Raw genomic sequence first — 20,069 nt, 5'->3', positions numbered from 1 at the left:
TGTTATGAGACTATAGTAGAGTGAAAACTTCAAATTGAACCAAGTTTCCAGAATTCAGAAGCTTTAATAAAGGTGAGCAAAAGTTGCTTTACAGAGTAAAACCTTGGGGTGAATAAAAGAACAAAAGATTACACCACCACGAGGTGAAAACTTTTAAGGCTGGTCAAGTTTAACTACTTCGTGATACATAGTTGTTTCAGTGGTTATACACAAGTATATACATTAAGTTCACAAAGATAAGTATTTAAGTAATTCAGAGTAAGGGGATTCATTGTAAGAGCATCACATGCAGGTGTATTATTCAGGAGTGTGGTATCTTTACGTATGCCTAAAGACGACAAAAAATTAATATATTAAAAGATAATTTATTAAAGGATGTTGTATCAACAAGGACTGAACCAAAAAACAGCATCAACAGAACATCAATATAGTATTAAACTGCAGGGTCCAGCAGAAGTAAGGCCTGCTTGAGTGTGGTTAGTGGGGTAGTAATACGGGTGTAATAATTTATAGTTTTAACTTGAACACACCACCTTAAATGTCATATGGTGTGCCTGAGTGTGATATTGTTATGTTACAGAATTACATATGATTTCATAATAAAAGATTTTGTAATAAAAAATGGGCATTATTTGTGCTGCACCCTCTATACTCAAGGAAATTTAGAATAAAATTTAACTGCTAACTAAGTAACACTATACTTGTCATTAACTTGCTTCTTTGGTATAAACATACTGAATTTCACAGCCAGAAATCTGGTATTTATCAGTAGTTTTTACATCTACCAAAATAGTTCTAGGAAAGTGGTTAAAAATTTTTTAAAATCTTTGTGATAAACGTTTTGTTTGAAGAAATTAAATCTAACCTATAAAGTACCCAGTAATCTTCTTTTTCTGGTCAGAAATATATAAAGTTAATATTTAAAATAGTAATTTAAATATCTGGAAGAAAACTAAAAAAAAAAAATTGAAGTGACAATTACTTTGACAGGAACATTATTAGCACATTTTAGGAACTGTAAAGAAAATTTAAAAATTGCTAGAGATTTCAAAAGAAATGTAGAAATTTCTGGAATTTTCTACAACCCAAATGGAACACAACCTAATCTTTAAATTCATGTAATACAAATTAGAAAAAGAAAACAATCATATAATCAAGACTTGTGCACCAACTACACAGGAGTTTGCAAAAGTAGGTTCACAGTTGTTCGTAACTGGAAAAAGGTTATGATTATTATAATAGCTTTATTAACTTAAAAGAATGTCATAATGGCACAGTAAACCTACTTTTGCCCACCCTGTTTATGCTATATATCACATATGGAAGAAAATAAAGAGAAAGACACAGATCTTGACCACAAGGAGCTCAAAGAATATCAAAGAGGCTTCAGGCGTTAACTGAATGAAGGCAGGCCTATACCTGTTGCTGTCCAGGCTGAGCTTGAGATGCAGCTTGCTGATTTGCTGTGTTGTTTGCCGCAGCTGCAGCTTGTTGCTGAAATAAATTGGCTGGATACACCCCCCACGGAACACCGTAATACTGAGGTGGAACCACTGCTGGACCTAAACCCCACACCCCATGTGGGGGAAAAAAAAAAAAAAGACAGTGCATAAGACTCAGAGCAGAGGTCCTTACAATAGTCTATCCACTCATGCCTGCTATACCCATTTGCTTTTCCTAGTCTATTAGGGAGAAAAATCTCATTAAGGCACTGATTATTGAAAGAGAGTAAAGACTGAGGCAGTGGCCTTAACATAGAGATGTAAAGCTAAACTTAAGAGGAACAATGAATTGACAGGACTCTTAACTATCCAACATTTGCTGAATGCCAGTTAATGGGTTTGATCCTGGCAAACACATTATCTATTCAGAAGACATTAGACACCACAGAACAGTAAGATTCTCCACAATCAATTCACTTAATAAATATTTTCTGATTATTGAAAATATTTACAAGAAGAAAATTAAACACTCTTATCTTTTGATTTGCAACCTATAATATAAAACCAGGGAACATTCTGGTACCAAGCTTGACACAACTATACTTGAATTTTAAAATATTCTTCATATTTGAAATAGACTTAGTAACAATTCTCACAAGGCAACTGAAAATAACATGAAAACAGATGAAACATTAGGGTTTATGTGGTTAGGAAAATGAACCAGTGAGTTAAGACAGGAAGTAACTAGTTAATATAAGCACAGAAGAACATAGACATAAGAAAGCAAACTAGGAAAAATAGAATTGTTCTTGCTCTATTTTGCTTAATTCAAGGCAATGTTTGATTCCTGAAGAGTAAATAGCATTATGTATAAGCCCACCATTAAACTAATAAACAAGATGTCATGATTCCTGACACAGCAAACATGTCCTAAAATTCCACTGATATGGAATTTAGTATAGTTAGTTTGTAGATTTTTAAAAGTCAAATTCTTGGTTTCATTTTTGTTTTGGAAGAAAATAAAGCCCCGTATAAATTCACTGAATCATACAAATGAAATGCTTTAAAAAGTTTAAAAATAAAATATATTTCTAACGATAGTTTAAGCACAGTCTACAACAAGGACTGTTAGAACAGTAAACAGGATTTATGAAGGAAGGCTACAATGTCAAACAAGAGTCAGAAATACGGTAGCCAGAAGGCATTAATAGCTATTAACAGCTTGTGGCTACTTAATAAAGTTGGATAGCCTGCACTGAGATGTGCTGAGTAAAAAAGTAAAAATATCCATTAATAATTTTAAAATATGGATAATATATTGAAATAATATTTTAGATGTTGGGCTTAATCAAACATCATTGAATTTCTTTTTTTTTTTTTTACACTTCTATAATGTGGCTAAAAGAAAATTTTTAATTACATTATCTGGCTTACATTGTATTTCTGCTAGATAGCACTGGTCTTAGTAGGCTGAAGTCCAGAATCACTAGCATGCTCATCTCAAAACTAAGGACCTCTTAAAGTTGCTTCTTTCAGTTGAATAGGTTAATAATTTCCTGTATGAATGATATACCAGCACTTTACACACTAACACCCAGTTAAATGGTACACAAAAAAAAGCTTACATGCTTATGGAATCACATGCAGATATGAATCAAAAACTACCAAATGTGACAGATTAGTTTCAGCCTGCAAACTAAGATATTAAACAAGAATATGAAATTAACACTTGTTACTTCTTAAACCCGAGTATTAAAAAAAAGCCCTCAAACTCCCAGACAAAAGACTATTCTACAGTTATGATAGTAAGTAACTACTAGAAGTCTTAAAACTGTCTAACTGGTCAGTGACAATCCACTTCAGTGAACAAAAAAAAAAAAAAAAAAAAAAAAAAAAAAAAAAATTAGTGACAACCTGGAATTAAGAAAGTCAGCCAATCGTCAGACACACTCCAGAGAACACACTTCCTGTGGCTGATAGTCACCCTGTTCCTGTTTTGGTAACCAATACAAACCATGCCTAACACGATCTAATTTCTGTCTTTGCAACTAACCAAAAATAAAACACCTCCACTCAAAAACCCTATAGAATATCAGCAAATTGCTTTGCTCAGTAAGACTGTGCCTAACCGGCACACAACTCTCCAATAATACAGCTTCAGTTTAGAAAAATTTTTTACTCAGCTTTACTGCAATACAATTGACACATCACACTATATAGTTTCGGTGTGTTATTTCAGTTTTTGAGTGGTGGTTTCAGGGTTTGACAGTTTTTATTAAGTTCTTTCTAACTCCACCCCATCTTTTGACCCCCAGCTTGCTTGTACATTTTAACATTGCTAAATAAACTTTACTTTTACATACTCATACTCTCAAGATTGCAGAAGCATTTTACCTTATACTCTCCCTGACCTGGGTATTTATAACACCCCAGTTTTTTGGTTTTGTTTTTTAATCCTCACCCGAAGACATGTTTATCAATTTCAGAGAGAGGGGAAGGGAAGGAGGGAGGGAGAGGGAAACAAACATTGATATAAGGGAGAAACACTGATCATGTGCCTCCCATGGGTGCCTTAACCTGGGACCAAACCTGCAATCCAGGCATGTGCCCTGTCTGGCAATTGAACCCGTGACCTTTTGGTTTACGGGATGACACTCCAACCACCTGAGCAACACCAGCCAGGGCACCTCAGTTTATTTTTTGAGAAATTACTTTACTTTGCATTGTCTCTGTGGGTAATGGATTGGCCACAAGAATGAAGATTTGTGTGGCAATGTAAGATTTCTGAAACTATAAAACTAAAATGTAAACCAATGATTACACGTACAAGAGAAAAGTTATCAGACTTACATTTCTCCTGTAGCATTACCCTGAAAAATAAACTCACTCTCTGGAAACTTCAGCTCATTCTGTATAAATGTTTCAGTTGTTCCCAGAACTTCAAACTGCCCAAATAGACCAAAATAAAGCATATACCAAGATTAAAACTAAATCCATAATAAGCAACAAGGATGAACAATAGGTTACCTGCTAATGTGGCTGCTGCAGCCAATCCTGCTGCAGTATACGGATCGGTCCCTGGAGGAGCAGCACTAATAATATATGGATTTGGCACAAATGCAGCTGGAGCAAGGCCTGCTGAGAATACACCAGCTATATTTAAAAAGGGGAGAAACAATGAATGAAAATGTAAAGTATGATTTTCTTCATTAGATAAAAACATTTCTACTCTGAATTTGAGGTGGAGGAGGAGAATGTATATAATGGTTTAAATTCTTAGTGATCTTGGACATGTAGCAACCTGAATATAAGGTTCTTCTTTTATAAAATAGGTATACTTTATAGAATACCGAGTACAAAATGACTGTATAGTACCGGCACACAATAAATGTTTAGAACTAGAACTAGTATTGTTCAATAGCAGTTTTTCATCCAATATTTATTAAGCCATACTATGAGCTACGGATTAATGGCAAGGAAAACAGATATCATCTGCCCTGACAAATCCATCTAGTGAGAAAAACAAACAAGAAAGTGGCAATTAGAATATAGTATAAATGGTATGGGCAAAGAAAGGAGGGGCATCTAACAAGCTTTGGAAGGGATACATAGGATGGAGTGAGGCTGTAGTGTAAAAAGTAAAACTGGAGTTATAAAAAGAACAAGGACCAATAAAAACTTCCTGGATTTTATCCTGAAAGCAACAGGAAAACTACTAAGCTTTAAGCAGAAAAGTAAATTGAAGCCCAGTTCTGAGAATATATAGCCAGTCAGGATTCAGTAAAGGCTAAGAAAGACTTGTAAAATATTCATTTGCAGTACTTATTACAGAGAAGAAATTACTGGTATTTAGTAATCACTCTGTATACCTTTTATCATAAGCTACTAAATTATTACTTTGAAAATGTGCTGCTAGAGTTGCTTCTTCTGGAAAATAACTCAGAGAGGTAGAAGGTAAAGAAATAATGAAAAAGAATGTGTTTAAAGTTAAGGAACTACAAAAAGTTCAAGTTTAAAAGATACTTAAGGGAAGCGGCTATGGGTAGAAAAGCAGATGAACATGAAGTAACTTTTTAAAAAGCATTCAAAATAAGCATGTACCTTGAAGATTCAGAAACTTAATTCTAACTCTATTATGATGTGGTTTTCAAATATTTTGAGTGACCCTAATATGAAATAATATTCATATTGACCTAATGTCCATATACACATATACACCACAATAATCTTAAAAAAATATTTATCCTTATAAAGTTCCAATGCACTCCATTTTCTATTTATTTTTGTCTTTATTAATGTCTGGAATCTATTTAATTTTATAAAATACTGGACACAACCCACAACACTAATTTCATGCCCAGACACAACATGGCCATTTCAAAAATCTGCTTTTAATGAAGGAAGTATAAGACTTAAACAGAGGGTACAATAAAAACCCTTTTATTATTTAAAATACCATTGCTAGTTACATTCTTAAACTATGCCCTAAATCAAAGGTTTCAAGATTTTCCTCTGGTTTCTGTCTCATGAATTATCTTATCACAAGAATGGCAAATGGTGTATTCGTATTTTAATGTTCTACTCATACCACTGCAAAACCTAAAAGCCATTAACATAATTTTTTAATAATCAATATTTTTATGATTAAAAAAGATTTTTTGAAAAAACGCAATACAATTGGAGCATATAAAGTGGAAAGCCAAAGTCCTTATGTAACTTTTACTGACAGTTGGTAATAAACTTCTATTTTTTTTTTTAAATTTTAGAAATGATTTTAATATAGCTCTCTCCATACTTACATTATAAAGCAGATATGAAGTAAGGTTTCAAATATGTGAAAAACAAGGAATTAGTTTGACCTAATGGCTATATATTGAAACTTCTGCCAAAAAATGGAGAAACACGTATTTTAAGCTCACAGATCCACTTAGAAATATTTACCACGTATTAGACACCAATAACATGCTTGTGTGTATACACATATACAGATACATATCGTATGTTTGCACACATATATAATGTGTTTGCACTTGTGCTTACATATGCATGCATGTATAGATAAATATCCTAACATTTTAAAAGCATACACACACACACTCTTTCACACATTTTATATTCTAGGCTATCATGGCACTTTAACGACAATTTTTTTCACTTGGCAACTGACCACAGTTCCCTATGTCAAAAGATACTATCTAGTTCATTCTTTTTAATAGCTGCAGAGTAACCAGTCTAGTATAGGCATATCTATTTGGATGGCTCACAGTCTTTTGCCAAAAAAGATGCTGCTATTATTCTTTTAGTATATAGGTCTCCTGCATTATCATCACATCCTTATGAAAATTCACTTAAATGGGCAAATATATGTAAATTCTTGATTCACATTTCCAGATTATCATCCAGAAAAGTTGTACCAATTTATACTGCTGTCTAGAGTATGAGAATCTACTCACACTCTCGCTTTTAAACAGCTGTCAGTCAAGAGAGGTAAAGTGAAGTTTTATACAAGAATAATTCAATTAGAAAATATCATTCATAAAATTAAATATATACTAATTCAGAAGTTTCACAGATACCTATTTGAAGATACAATAAGAAATAGAAGGCCGTTTAAAATGAGAGCAAAAGATAAAATACGTAGGAACTTATCAATAATGCAAACCTACATGAGAAAAATTTTAAAGCACTCATCAATAACACAAAAGCAGACCTGGACAAATGTAAATGTATACATGTCCTAGATAAGAATATTTAATGTCATAAAGATGTTGATTTTGCCCTAAGTTAATTTACAATTTTACCCTGAGCCCTGAATTGTGTGGCTCAGTGGATTGGGCATTGTCCTGCAAACCAAAAGATCTCTGGTTCAATTCTCAGACAGGGCACCTGCCTAGGTTGTGGGTCATGTCCACAGTTGGGGACATGTGAAAAGCAACCTATGTTTCTCTCACTCATGGATATTTCTCTCCCTCTCTTCCTCCCTCCCTCCCTCGAAGACAAATAAAATCTTAAAAAAATAAAATATAATTTTAACCTGATCTTCTGGAAGTAAAATAAGTGAATTTTAAGCTCATAAGTAAGGACAGAAAACTTAAAACTCAAAGAATAAGAGCAGTAATGACTGTACTAGCCTGCCACATATTAAAACATACCACAAAGCCTCCAGAACTAGAAAGTATGCTGACCCATGAACAGACAAAAAGTCAATACATTTCTAAGAAAGAGAGGGAAGGGCTAAGTACAGGGATAAGGGAGGCTGGGGGGAAAGAGAAAAGAAGCAGGCCCAGCATACATGCTGCTATTAGAAGTCATCTAGAAACACGTGGTTATCTTAGATTAAAACCAAAAATAAAATCTGGGTCCTAGGAAGCCTCTTGGAGAACAATACAAAGTCAAGGGAAAAAAACCAACATAGCATATCCCCCGCCTTCCAGAGATCTGATGTTGGAGTACCACAACTTTTCGAACTAGGAAATAAAGCAAGGTTAGCCAAAATCAGATGGGCATAAAAATGGTTACATGAATCTACACATGTGATAAAATGACATAAAACTATACAAGAATATTTATCAATGTCATATTGCTGGTTTGGCTACAGTACAACAATTATGTAAGGTAGAGCTGCGGAACCTTTGTACTCTCTTTGCAACTTAAAAACCCCAACACAGACAACACATACTTGACCTCTAGCAGCTCACAAATGTGTCACTGTAGTAACTCACATTAAAGACTAAAGGTCAAACACCTTAATGAAGAAAAAAATATTTTTAAACATTTTCTTGGGATTTCTATTTTTAAACCATTTCAAAAACCAACATTCTGGTTTGATAATGGACACAAATAATTACATTTGAATTTCCAAGGGTTTGACTCTCTCAACTTCACATTGTGGAAAAAAAAACTTATGTGCTGACAGCTTCCACTGAGTCAGATTTTTATTTAACCAAGGATACAAATAATAATCAGAAATAGTTCTTCCCTCCTAAATCTTTACTCCTGCCATATAATCTATTAATCTTTGATCTCAATGAGATGTTTCAACAAGTAATGAAATAACACCATTCCATAAAAGAAAAATAAAACATCTAAACACTTTAACACAGAATTTTCTATCAGGGTAATCAAAATGCAAACTTGTAAAGACTCACCTATGTGTGGCTGCTGAGCTGCGGCTAATGCATATTGCTGCTGTTGAGCTGCAGTTAGCTGTTGAACTGTTAGTGCATTAGTCCTTTGAAAGAGCTATCAGGGAAAATATTTAATACAAAGATTAGTGTCGAAGCATTACAAAAATATTCTATTTTAGAAATATTTAGAAAACTGGAAATAGAATTATTTTAAAACTAATTTGAATCACCTTCTCAACTACAAGAACATCTTACTCAATAAAACATTAAGTGTTCAAAAACACTGCTATCGATGCCTCATAGCACTCTAGGCTACACCACTACAGTTAAGAGGAGCTTCTTTAAAGGAGAGGCATGCTTTATTTACCTGCTGCTGGGAATTGTAGTCAAAAAGGCCTACTGTAGCTCCGGAAGAGTCCATTGGTACCTGATTACCAGGATAGTCAAACTGTAAGGAATCCAGACCAACTTGTTCCATGGCATCCAGATTCTGAGTTTCAGGATTTGAAAATTCTTCAACAAGTGGTTTATTAACTGTAGGATTAGGAAGAGGCCCCAGTCCTTCTGGGGGATTATTACTGGGGCCCAGGCGTTCAACTACTTCAGTTGGAGAGGCTTGACGACTTCCTGGAGTACGACTGTATAAAGAAAACAGAAAGGTATTATAAGTAAAATAACAAGTCAAAAGTTGAAAGGAGAAAGTAGAAAAACCAGAAAAAATAAATGGCTGTAAAACAGAGAGCAAATTAGGCATAACCACTTCACTTCATAGTATTTTTTTTTCTAATCTAAATTCTTCTCAAGAACTGACATGGTTTCATTTTTAAAAATTATTAATGAATATTTTCCCCAATTTGAAGAGCATAAAGATGTAACTTAATTTTATAGATAAGAAAATTAGCCAACACCACAACTTAGAGCTTAGACTACCTAAAAACTTTTTTTCTCAAATCATAAGACAAAATGAATAGTAGGTACAAACAGCAAAAAGTGACAAACATGGGAAAGCCCAACACTGAAGCTGACCCCCATACTCCTGTCCTGCCTGCCAGCAGCACATAATTTTGCCACGATAGCCTGTCAGTAACATTTCAGAAACAAACTGGCCACGAAAGAGCCTATGGCCTTCATGACTTAAGGGTGTAAGATGTAGAATACAATAGAAAAAAGGGAGTTGAACTAAGACAAAAGGGTGACTCCTAACTCTTGAGTATGATTTTGAGCAAATCATTTCATCATCCAGGCTTCAGTTTCCTTACTGAGGAGACTAAAGAGATGATATCGTGGTTCCAACTAACAGGGACAGCAACAACAAAAAACCTGTGTGTGAAAACCCCGTATGACATTATCATCTTTATAATATCAAAGTGTTCCAGTTTAATCAAATCAGAAAGAAATGAAAATTGTCATATTTATAAAAAATACTTTTCTGACTAGCCTTCTTAACTTTCCAAAAAAAAAAAAAAAAAGAAGAAGAAGAATTACCATTGGACTAAATATTAAGCAATGACTCTTTAAAAAAAAAAAAATCCCTCGTGGTCTACACTTTATTTTTACTTTATTTCTAGACATAATCAATCCTCATTTATACTCTGTTTTCTTCTACAGAAATATTTTATATAAGATCCTTCCCTCAGAAGAAGTTAGTTTTATTTTGAGGAACCATGCGTTCACAGTATGTACGTATGCAAGTGCATTAAATAAATAGCAATAGCTGCTTTCTCTGGCTTTCAATGCCACTTGTAACACCTACTTAACTCTGCCCGCACCTCAGGTACTTTACAGTGGGATAAATTGTCTAACACAGAACTTTTTGCAACACAATTATGGAATTATAAGAGTTACTTCCAAGATATTTACGTGAACTTACACATTGTATTTAAAAATCAACCACTGTACATACATTAGAATAAATTTCAAACTCCTTTCCCCTTTAACCATGCCTAATTTTTCATGGAAATACTCCAGAGGTTTTTCACTCAGCATACACTGGGGAAAGTAAAATGGAAAGAATGCTATTTAAAACAGCCAATTAAAAAAAAAAAAGACAGCCTGCTATAGTTGAAACTTATTCCTTTCAGTTCTTTCTACTCCTGTAATGTATATATTGATGATTGATCAGTTAATGTACACTACACGTTAACAATATGCAGCATAGTGACCGCATGGCCATGGTTATTAGTTTAAAATGTTTTTACACTGTCAAATACAATACTGTATCAAAAGTAATTCATAAACAATTTAAATACACTCCAAACTTTAGAAATAAAATTAAAATGCCAATCATGTAAAGCTATACTAATATGGACAAGTATAGCCTTTTGTACAAAACAACTCTAATGCAGCAGAAAGTACAGGATACAACAGAAGAAAGTCACTGTGCTGCCAGTGGTGCTCTTTTCTTGCTATAGTTAATGGTGGATTAACACTTCAATTATAAATGGATGCTGTCAAGGGTCTATAATCAGCTCAGTTTTAAATGTATGCCCTTGACCAAAACTTAGATTAGGTAACAGCAGAAGGACAAAATCAAGATAAGGTTCTAAAACAAACTGACCAGCATTAATTTTATTTCTTGTCAAAAGAGGTTTACTGATTTTGGATGCTTTTTTGCACTTAGAAAAATATAAATGACGCTTTTTAAGAGCCACTGTTGTTCTGCTTTTGGTAATTCAAGGCAATGAATATAAAAGCCTATCACCCATATGTACCTATATTCAGTTAACTGAGATTCCATGGTTCACAAAATCTCAAAGAAATGGCTCATTTTCAGGTACAGGCCCCAAAGCATCAGACTACTGAACTATAAAGTATAGGAAATCAAGTATGAAGAAACAACTCCATAATATTTAGACAGAGGTGCTTTGCTTAATCTAAGACCAAAGGCTAGAAGAAAATACCATAAAGACAACTAAAAAGTTACAACTTACAGAATTCTGAGGTTAAATCTAACTCTTTGAAGTCTCTAATATGTTCCCCACCTCCCAATTTCAGGAATGTTAAGTATTAGCACAAACTCATATAAAGGCCACAAATCCTAAGAGCTAATTAATTGTTTCCTCATTCCCAAGATTAAGAGTTAAATGGGGGGTAGGAGATATAATACAGGGGTAAAAAGAGGAAATTCCACAGAAAGCTGCTCAAGAGCAACCCTAAGAAGTTGTCCAGGAAAAACCACTCTAAAAGTTCACTAGATTTTAGCAGGGCAGAAAAAGTTAAAATTGAGAGTACCATATTAAGCAGGAAGGTAACAACAGCTTCTAACATTACTCCTTCAATGGAATGCATTATTTGAGAGAATGTTTTGAAGAATTATTTTTTTTAAAACAATGGCTCATAATCATTAACTAATATTTCATATAAAAATTAATCTTTCTCCAAATTAACACAAGGTACAAAGGGAAATAAAATAAACCAAAACTGAAAAAATGTCTACATCAGTCACATCAGCTAATAGTAACATCCCTAAAGAGATATGCTTTTCTTCTTGAGAAAGTTAAACTCTTACTTAAAATCTTTGCAATCGGCATCCATTCCATTTGGCAAACCTCTGCCATTTATTTTAGAATCATCATCATCTCCTTGTTTAAGATCTCTGTTTTGGTCCTCCTCAAATGGAGAAGCCTTGCCTTTTTGATCTCCTTTCTCAGGTCCATCTGTTTCAGCATCTCTAGTGCCCTAAGGAAAAAGAATCTGTTTGATTCTGAATACTGAACAGAACACACAAAAAAGGGCACCATAAGGTGACCTAACACTGCACTACGGTGCATGTAAACAATAAACACATTGAATCTTACTTTAATTTTGTAGCCAACTAATTTATCAAAGGCCAAAATTTGAGTACAAACCAATGATTTATAACAGAAGGGCTAAGGCAACCTTAACTATAGCGGTGCCAGAAAAGCAGTAACACCACAAGTGAGATTAAAATGCTATTTAATGCATATATGGTTTTGTTTAGTTACTTTCAGATTAAGCACCACCACAAATAAGCAATTTTAATCATGCAAATTATGTACCATAATTACTATAGTTTGATTTTTGTAACATGGTTAAGAATATGCATATTCCCAGTGGTTCTACTGTTCCATGTATTTCAAGAAGTGGCCAAGAGAAGGCAGTAAGAGCACTATTAGCTACACAATTTCCTTTAGCTCAAGAAGGGCCAGAAAAATAAACTGATTTAAAGATCACCAAATAACCACTGAGCAATTACTAAATATTTCTTTATTCAAAATACTTACAAAAGTTCCCTTCCTAAATCGAGAATCCAATTTATCAGCAGGAGAAGAACTTAGCACATATTCTACCATGCTCACGCCAAGGCCTCCACTTTCTGACCTCGGAGACAGTATTGCATTTACTTCACTGTTTCCATGAAAACCCTGTCCAGATCTTCTCTGTACCATAATAGGCTGGGACATTGAATGGTCTGTTTGGAAGAAAGAATGTCATTACATATTTGTACTTTTAACCAAATGTCACTTACACAAATTAATACACCAAAGTAAGAAAAATAAGTATACTGTTTTATTTTTAATGTTATTATAATCTTTATAAAAAGCTCTTTATTCTGTTGAGATTCACTGGCCTGGGCACATGTCTTGATAATCCATATATAAAGAGCCATTTGGTAAAGAACAGGTAAAAGCCTGTTTAAAAAAAAAAAAAAAAAAAAAAAGGTCAACCAAAAAGGTCAATGAAGAAACATTAATTTGAAAGCTCAGTTGCCCATAAATATCTTATTAAAAAATACAGGTTCTTCAGCCCTGGTTGGGTGGCTTGGATGATCGGAGCTTCCTCCTGTATACCAAAAGGTTGCGGGCTCGATGCCTGGGGTCAGAGCACATACCTAAGTTGCGGGTTAGATCCCAGGTCGGGGTGCGTACAGGAGGCAACCGATCGATGTTTCTCTCTCACACAGATGTTTCTCTCTCTCCCTCCCTTCCTCTCTCTCTAAAGATCAATAAACATGTCTTCAAGTGAGGATTAAAAAAAAATTAAGGTTCTTCAAATTGATGGTTGCCAGATGGGAGGGAGGGATGGGAAAATGGGTGGAAAGGGTATAAAGATTAAGATGTACAAATTGCCAGTTGTAAAAGTAGTCATGGGGATGTAAAGTACAGCATACGGAATATAGTCAATAACAACATAGTAAGTATATATGGTGTCGGTGGGTAATAGGTTCATTGGAGCGATCACTTTGTAAGTTATATAAATGTCTAATCATTATGTTGTATACGTGAAACTAATATTACACTGTATGTCAACTATAACTGAAAAGTAAGTTCTTTTAGTGATTCTAATACTTCAAAACAAAACCCTTCAGAGATCAATTCTAGAATAAAGGTAACTCCTCCTAAATTGGCACAGGCACTTCTCAGGCTCACAGCTATGTCCTGACAGATGCAGAACACATGCTACTGCTATGAACACAAACATTAAGTTTGAAAAAACTAGTTATAACACAGAATTTCCTATTCTTGGTGTAGAAGTGAGTATAACCTTAAGAATATTTTAAAATACCCCTTCTATTTTAGCTTAGGTCTTCCATTTATTTTTATTTAACAAAAAATTATTCATCTAGTACAAGTACCTTTTCTATATATTTCTGTGACAGAAGAAAAGGCAGTATTTAAGATCTGAGAGTAAATGGAATATAAATATAATAAAACATTTGAGGCAACATTCACAGAGATTTGCCAACAGAAAGTTTTTTTCTACTGAACCAAGAGGCTGTCAACTACCTCTGACGTTTTTGTGAACATGTTCAACACTCAGTATTAGGTCTAGTCCTCAAAGGGCTGAACTATATCACACAGGTACTATCATCATTTTATTAACTATAATAATTTAAAAATGATTGCTACTTTCATTAAATCATAGTAAAACATTCCTATTTTAGTACCTTTATCCATGAGAAATCAGTCACTATTTTTTATTTGCTCATTCACCCACTTATTCGCCCAGTTCAAATACTGATTTACTGTCTCTCATATGCAAGAATATCAAAACAGCCCCTGGCCTCAAAGATTATAGGTTTAATAGAAGGGAGTCATAATAGAGTAAAAGTGCTTCAATAAAAACAGTCTAGTGTATTGTAAGAATAAAACAGCCCTGGCTGGTGTGGCTCAGCTAGCTGGAGCTCCCATAAACCGTAAGGTCATGAGTTGGATTCCCAGGCAGGACACATGCCTCGGTTGCCAGTTTGACTGGTTAGGGGGCATACCAGAAGTAACTGATCCATGTTTCTCTCCCTGTCTCTAAAACCAATAAGCATGTCCTTGAATGAAGATTATTAAAAAAAAAAAAAAAAAAAAAAAGAGAGAATAGAAGGGGTATTAATCCCTCCCACTTTTAAGAGTGAATCCCAAAGGACAGGAGTTAAGTGGGAGGAAAAAGACCCCCAAAATTGGTGAAGTTGAGGGTGGAAAGAGCATTTCGGTTAAGAGAGACAAGCATGTTCAAAGGTCTGGAGGTGCCAGAACAAAATGAAATTAACAATCATAAGTAGTTCAGTTGGCTGAGAAGAAAGTATGCATATGATTAGTTTCCTGTAGTAATGGAAAGAAATCTTTCTTAGAACAACAATTCCTTTAAAATAGGAATGTGTTACTCATATTTGTACATGCTTGGCAATCAATGTTCAGTAAATAAAGTAATTCATTTCTCATGTGTCCTAGTAAAAACTAATATTCATCTTCTAAATTTTATCCATACAACAAAAAAAGTTAAGTTAGAGAGAGTGGTATAAGGGAATTAAGTAAAATTATAAATTTGATGTTAAAAAGAATCACAGGGAATGTATGTTGTGCTCAAGGTGTTCTGCTTTAGAATGATTTAAAAAATACTTGATTCTAGTAAGTGAAGTAATTAATCATCCAACCCCCAAAACAAAAATCAAAACATGTCTATCAACCAAGTTTTCAAGCACGTGACTTATAGCAAAACAAGTGCCTTTTGTAGGAAAAATGTATCTCGGTCCAAATAACTGAAAATTCTAAATTAAAAGTTTAATCTAATACATGATGATTAAAATCCAGGAAAAAAAATTCCTTGAGGGCAAGGATCATAATCTCATCTATTTCTGTTTCAGAATACATCACCATATTGGTTGAACTCAAAGAAAATTACCATTATTTTAAGGAAATTTTAGTCTACATTAGTGGTTACCAAAGCTTTCAATCTTTTTCAGTTTTAAATGTAAAGAGTACTAATTGCCTGAGAACATAGTGATGGTTGCCAGGGAGGAGGGGGTTGAGGAGCTGGGTGAAAAAGGTGAAGGGACAAAGAACTATGAACAGGCAGTCACAAAACGGTCCTGGGATTAGAGTACAGGACAGGGAAAACAGTCAACAATACTGTAATAATGACGTACAGTGCCAGTTGCGTTCTTGAAATATTGGGGGCACCACTTTGTAAAGTATATGATTGTCTAGCCACAACACTATACACCTGAAACTAAAGTTCAAACCACTATCACGAAAGAGCCCCAGGTTGGTGTGGCTCTTCTGGGTGGAGTGTTGTCCTGTAAACTGAAAGGCCACAGTTTGATTCCTAGTCAGGGCACATACCTAGGTTGTGAGCTCATCCAGACTGGGACTTGTATCACAGACAACTACCATATTTTGTCTTGTGTAACGTCCACTTTTTTGGCCCAAATTTTTGAGAGAAAAATAAGGATGTGCATTATATATGGGTAGTACCTGAAATACCTTGTATCTATCTGTTCTTGTGTTTTGTAATTATGTTATATAAAATTTCTTGTACCATAATATGTTCAAAAATAATTGCTAAGATTCCTTTAGAATACAAGAAAACAAGTATCTAAATACAAATAAATAAATAAAAAACTTAATTGAAAAAATAAAACGAAACTTTTTTCCCCTAAAAGTGTGGGCCAAAAACATGGGAACACATTATACACAGCAAAATACAGTAATTCATGTTTCTCTCTTGCATCAATGTTTCTTCCCTTCTCTTCCCCTCTCAAATCAATAAGCACGTCCTTGCGTGAGGATTAACAAAAAAGAGTAAGAAAAAAAAAATAGAGCATTAATGGCTAAAATTTTCTAGCATTTCCTAACTTTTGTGTTATTATTTTAGTTTCATTTAAAAGTACAAAGGACATTAGGCCTCCCAGTGCTTACCACAGGCTGCGTTCTTACACTACCTGTACAGAAAGAGGAGGCAGAATAAACCCACCCCATATACACCTCAGCCCAGGCCCTTTGCCTGGTCTGTATTGTGAATGGGGGGACATGGAAGAGGGGGGAAAAAAAAGTACAAAGGACATTAAAATCTTTTAATGTATCTTAATGATTTAGAGAATAAGGAACCACCTCGTCATTTATACTCACAATGTATGGTTGATTTGATAATTATCAACCACAAATTTGTTTTTATGTTACTTTAGTCATTTTCTATAGCTTTAGCAAGCTGCATTAAAAACTCAGTTATAAAAAGAGAAAAGTTATCAGTAAAATACATGTTGATAGTTTCATGTGTACATCTCTCAAATTTCACTGATCAGAAACATTTAAAAGTATAATCAGTATTATTTTAAGAATATAACTACGCTCTTTAACTTACCAATAAATATTTTCACTCCTGTGAATTATACTCCTTACACACCAGTTCCTTTTCTCTTAAAAGTTTCTTTCTTTTACCTACATCTCTTTCCACTACTTACCGATATCAAAGTATTCAAAGTCTGCTCCCTTTTCTGGGAATTCTACCATAGTAAGGACATTTACATTCTTTCTGGGTGTGGCTCATGTGTAATGAATGTAGACTGAACTACAACTAGATAAATCAGTCACTGTCCTGTAATACAATTTAAAATTCATACAGTTAATGTATTCTCTATTTTAATGGAAATTCAGAATTTTATAATCAGTTTTCACTTCAAATAAAAACTTAATAAAATCTTATTGTGACAAGTACTTCTAATCAATAAGTGGACCATTAAATAAGGGTCAATTTACATATGAAAATGTGCATTATAATGATTAATGAAATAAATCATCAACACAAACATCACAATTTTTTTTCCAACTAGTGTCTGGGAGTAGGCAGGGGTTTTAATAAATTCACAATTCTCACACATACACCAAAAACTTACGAGAAGTTCCCCAAGCAGTCTCTCTCCATTCATCATCCCCAAGAAATATGCCTTTTTGTCCATCTTTTGTTGAATCATCAGGTTCCCAAAACTTTTTGGTAGGCAAAAGCTATTTGGAAGGAGAAAAATATTACATTTAAACTTTATTCTAATTACAAAGAACTAATAAATAGAGGAAAGCAAACTTACCACCAATATGTACAAGTTAGTTTTAATGCTAATAAAAATTCAGAGTGACCTATTACCTAATTTGTCTCAATAAGAAAATAACTTCCTACTTACTGGCTCTAATAATTCTAGATCTAAACATAAATCAAATTCAACATCAAATTTTTCCCAATATTCAACATTTCTCAAAATACTTATTGGTTGAGTGCCACTGATTTTCTTTATAAAATTTTCAAAAGATTTACTAAATTTCTAACTCGTATTAATACAAGTACAATGGAAATATTTATATAATGATAAAAGTTTTCCTTTACTTCCAAATACTGCTCTTGGATCACCTATCCCACAGCTTCCCTGATGGAAAATATATTTTCATTCTTATTTCACTTAATCAATGGAAGTGAACCTCACTACTCTTCCTAGGTCCTGAATACTAATAACCTATCAATTCCAAATCAGGTAGCTATAGATAGTAGAAAAGACATAAAGAAAAGATCCTCAAATACTCTTGAGATAACAATCTCAAAGCTCTGTGCTCTATCTATCCTATATTGCACATACACACATTAACATAAAAGTTGTGTTGATACAACCATTCACTGATTACTCAAAATGTACATTTGGCCAATTCCTAATGATACTTCTAATATTCATCCAGGTCTTTCCTCTTTACCTTCCTGACAATCCGGAAGTGCCCTGGGGATATGTTTATTTGAAAAGAACAGACTGGTTTTCTGAGATGTGCATTTGACATTTTAAATAAGCATTTGCCACACTACCATCCCTCCCAGCCCAGTCTTTCAGTGCTCTTGACTAAACCTGTATATACTTCTATGACCACACACTAAATTATCTGTGTTTCCCTCCTTACAGGCAGGGAGACCTTATCTTTAAAGAATGCAGAAACATAGTAAACAGTAAAAGCTGAATTTGGTCTGCGAGAGAAGACTGCGTGTGTTGGAGGTTCAAAGTGTGAGTGGAAGGTGAGGAAGACAAAGTAAATCATAAACCAATGCACAACTTGAGAAAATGAATAGTGTGTGTGGAACAGGGTGTAAGATAGAGGAATAGATGCAGGAAGGTCAAAGTTGATGCTGGTGGAGCTATCTAGGTCAGATTATTAGGAACCTTGAAGACATGCCAAAGAAATTGCACATTACATTGAAGCCTAAGAGAATTAAGAGAGGTTGGCAAGAGTGACAATGTGTTCTAGAAAACAACTCAAGATGTAAGTTTTAAGAATAATGGAAATACTAGAGGCAAGATCATCAGTTCAGAAGATACAATATAACAGGGCAAATATGACAAGAACTGAAATGGTACTGTCAAAAAGAACCAAGAAAATAAAATGGACTTGAGAAACATTCAGAAGTCTATAAAATATGAATGCAATCAGGGCGAGGGGTGTGATAAAAAGGATAAAACTTTAAAATTTTAGTAACAAGGTGAATAGTGGTACTACTAACTAAAAAACAACAAAATAGAAGAAGTTGCTTTGAAGAAAGTGGGAAAAGTTCAATTTGGGCATGTTTCTAATCTACAGATCTTTTTAAATTTTCATTTTTAAAGGTAACTAACTTCTACTATTTAAAAAAAGATAAGTTTTTCCATGTTCAGAGCTGCCTGGGTTACAAATAATATGTATTTAAAGTTTAGAGATTTTTAAACAATAATCTCCTCTAACAAGGATCCCAGTAAAATGTCTCTATCCTTCAGTTTTTAAAACTCTCACAATAAAAGTTTCATGCAAATATGGAAACAAAAAACAAAGCCAGTAATACTAAAACACTGTACTTAAATATATTTTAATGATTGAACATTTATTCATAGTAAAGCCTAAGTTAATCCCTTAAAAATACTGTGTAAATGAGCTATTTCAGGAAGAAAATGGCAAATAGACAATGAAGAAATGCTTTTATCCCATACTTCATGAAGAAAAATGTTACAGTATCAGTAAGAAAATAAGGAATCAAAAATAAAGTAGTAACAATTTCACAGAAGCATTTATCACAGACATAGCAGTGGCTAAAACAAACTAATCTTCTGAGGTATTAGGTATTGTAAAATCTCTTTAAGGAGACTATCAAAGCTTTTTGGGATAAGGTTCCATGTAGTGCCTTAGTCACAGATCACTGCTTTAAAATGCGAACTGCCCAACTATGGGGAAAAATCTACGTCAAGCACCAATCCAGTGTGCCCACTTACTGC

General features: G+C 33.9%; 1 protein-coding gene and 1 non-coding gene across 7 annotated transcripts in view; one reads left to right on the top strand and one right to left on the bottom strand.

Moving 5' to 3' along the window:
* The window catches only part of PUM2 (pumilio RNA binding family member 2), an 89,056-nt gene that overhangs the window by 42,205 nt on the left and 26,782 nt on the right, over positions 1-20,069 (bottom strand). For all 6 annotated transcript variants that reach the window (XM_071221578.1, XM_024552492.3, XM_024552495.3 and 3 more), the window contains 7 exons: positions 17,694-17,802; positions 12,814-13,001; positions 12,078-12,247; positions 8,937-9,207; positions 8,591-8,684; positions 4,470-4,595; positions 1,420-1,562 (listed from right to left, as the gene is read on the bottom strand). In XM_071221578.1, the coding sequence (XP_071077679.1) occupies positions 1,420-1,562; positions 4,470-4,595; positions 8,591-8,684; positions 8,937-9,207; positions 12,078-12,247; positions 12,814-12,993 (984 nt within the window). In that variant the 5' untranslated portion in view covers positions 12,994-13,001; positions 17,694-17,802. The remainder of the gene's footprint in view (positions 1-1,419; positions 1,563-4,469; positions 4,596-8,590; positions 8,685-8,936; positions 9,208-12,077; positions 12,248-12,813; positions 13,002-17,693; positions 17,803-20,069) is intronic.
* On the top strand, positions 16,703-16,834 carry LOC112298183 (small nucleolar RNA SNORA51). Its single transcript, XR_002974104.1, has one exon. It is a non-coding gene; the product is annotated as a small nucleolar RNA SNORA51 (small nucleolar RNA).

This window comes from Desmodus rotundus, chromosome 5 (assembly GCF_022682495.2).
Source record: "Desmodus rotundus isolate HL8 chromosome 5, HLdesRot8A.1, whole genome shotgun sequence".
NCBI classification, from domain to species: Eukaryota; Metazoa; Chordata; class Mammalia; order Chiroptera; family Phyllostomidae; genus Desmodus; species Desmodus rotundus.
Note: the sequence above shows the minus strand (reverse complement) of the source record. Positions and strands in the feature narration are given on the sequence as shown.